The 1,398-nt window shown below is 51.3% G+C and overlaps 1 protein-coding gene across 1 annotated transcript; it reads right to left on the reverse strand.

Moving 5' to 3' along the window:
• Nucleotides 1-294: 294 nt before the first annotated feature.
• On the reverse strand, nt 295-901 carry Tsp_15982 (conserved hypothetical protein). Its single transcript, XM_003368927.1, has 2 exons — nt 740-901; nt 295-711 (listed from the first exon to the last, which is right to left on the reverse strand). The coding sequence occupies exons 1-2, from the start codon at nt 899-901 to the stop codon at nt 295-297; spliced, it is 579 nt and encodes a 192-aa protein (XP_003368975.1).
• Between the last annotated feature and the right edge of the window lie 497 nt (nt 902-1,398).

A 1,398-nucleotide genomic window follows, 5' to 3' on the forward strand; every position in this document is an offset into this window, starting at 1 on the left:
TGACTTTTTCGCAAGACATCCAAAAACACAACCCATGCTTCGGGACACATTGCCATAGTTCCGGCCCCGGAGAGTTCGACGAATTCGCGGGCAACTCTCAACAGGATAGATTCCGCAGCACACCACGCAGTTTCTGACTGGATCCACTTGTATGGTGGCCGTCATGAAACGCTCTCCATGCTCAGCCCTCCGATCTGGATTCCGAGCGGGCATCTTCCTTGCCGAGCCCTAGATCTGAGATTGGTTCAGCAAGAAGGAGAGGAACACCGATGAGGTAATTCTCTCATTGGTCAGTTATAGTACGAATGCCCTCCAGGCTTCCAAGGTGTCTGGCGGCAGCTTCTTCTTGATTATCGGAAGGAGAGCATGGAATCCGCTCAAGTTTGCGTCCACATCCTTCCCCAGAGCTCTCAATTCGAGGAAGTGGCGATTCAAGTCATCGAGGAGCCTCGTCAGGTCGGCTGCTCCGTCATCGGAGCACTCCTTCAAACTGACCACCTTCAACACGTGACTCTCCACCACCTCGGGCACTCGATGGAATCGATTGTGGAGCGTCTGAACGACCTCAGGGTAATTCTCCGCGCAGACCGTGATTCCTTCAATGGCCTTCAACGCTGCGCCGGACAGACATGACCGCAAATGAAGAAACTTGGTGATGGCACCAAGGTCCTCCCGTCGATCAATGCTCACCTCGAACTGAGCCCAGAATGACTTAAACTCCAGGATGTTACCATCAAACTTTGGCAGTGGCACCGGTTTCAGCTTTCCCAACTGCGACTTCGACCCTGATTTTTCGGTCAACGCAGATGTCGCCATGGGCTCTTTGCTCTCCTCCTTCTCTTTCAAGAATGTGTCGGCCCGGGTGCGTGTTGAAAACACTTCCTTGCATAACTCGCGCCATTCATTAAGGACAGCTTCCAGAGACTCTCCGTCGGGAAGTACGTCTTCCAATGTGACTTGAGCTCAGTGCGCTTCCGCATACTGTGCATCCAAGGCACGCAGGGCATTCCTAACCGCTAACTCAGAGGAGTCTGTCTCGAGCTGATCCAGCACTTGTTGAATGGTCTCCCGTAGACGCTTCTGTTCAATCTGTTGGCGCCTCTTAACTGTTTCAATCTTCATCTCGTGAAGCAAGATCAAAAATTCACACATTCCGGCCTTCCCGGCTCGTGGCACAAAAATATATTGCTCATTCAACTGTGTTCAAAACAGCTGAATTTCAATAACGGATCACTGTTCCTCTCTCAGCTTATCACCGTTAATTAAGTTCAGGAACAACTGCAGACGGAAACTAAAATTTATTCGGGAAGAATCGCACAACACACACACTAACGCAAGGCCGCACACTTCCGCTCGCGATCACGCTCGCCGATTACTCGCAGATTACGTCACAACCAC

The sequence above is a fragment of the Trichinella spiralis genome, assembly GCF_000181795.1.
Source record: "Trichinella spiralis strain ISS 195 chromosome Unknown Scfld1615, whole genome shotgun sequence".
Classification (NCBI taxonomy): domain Eukaryota; kingdom Metazoa; phylum Nematoda; class Enoplea; order Trichinellida; family Trichinellidae; genus Trichinella; species Trichinella spiralis.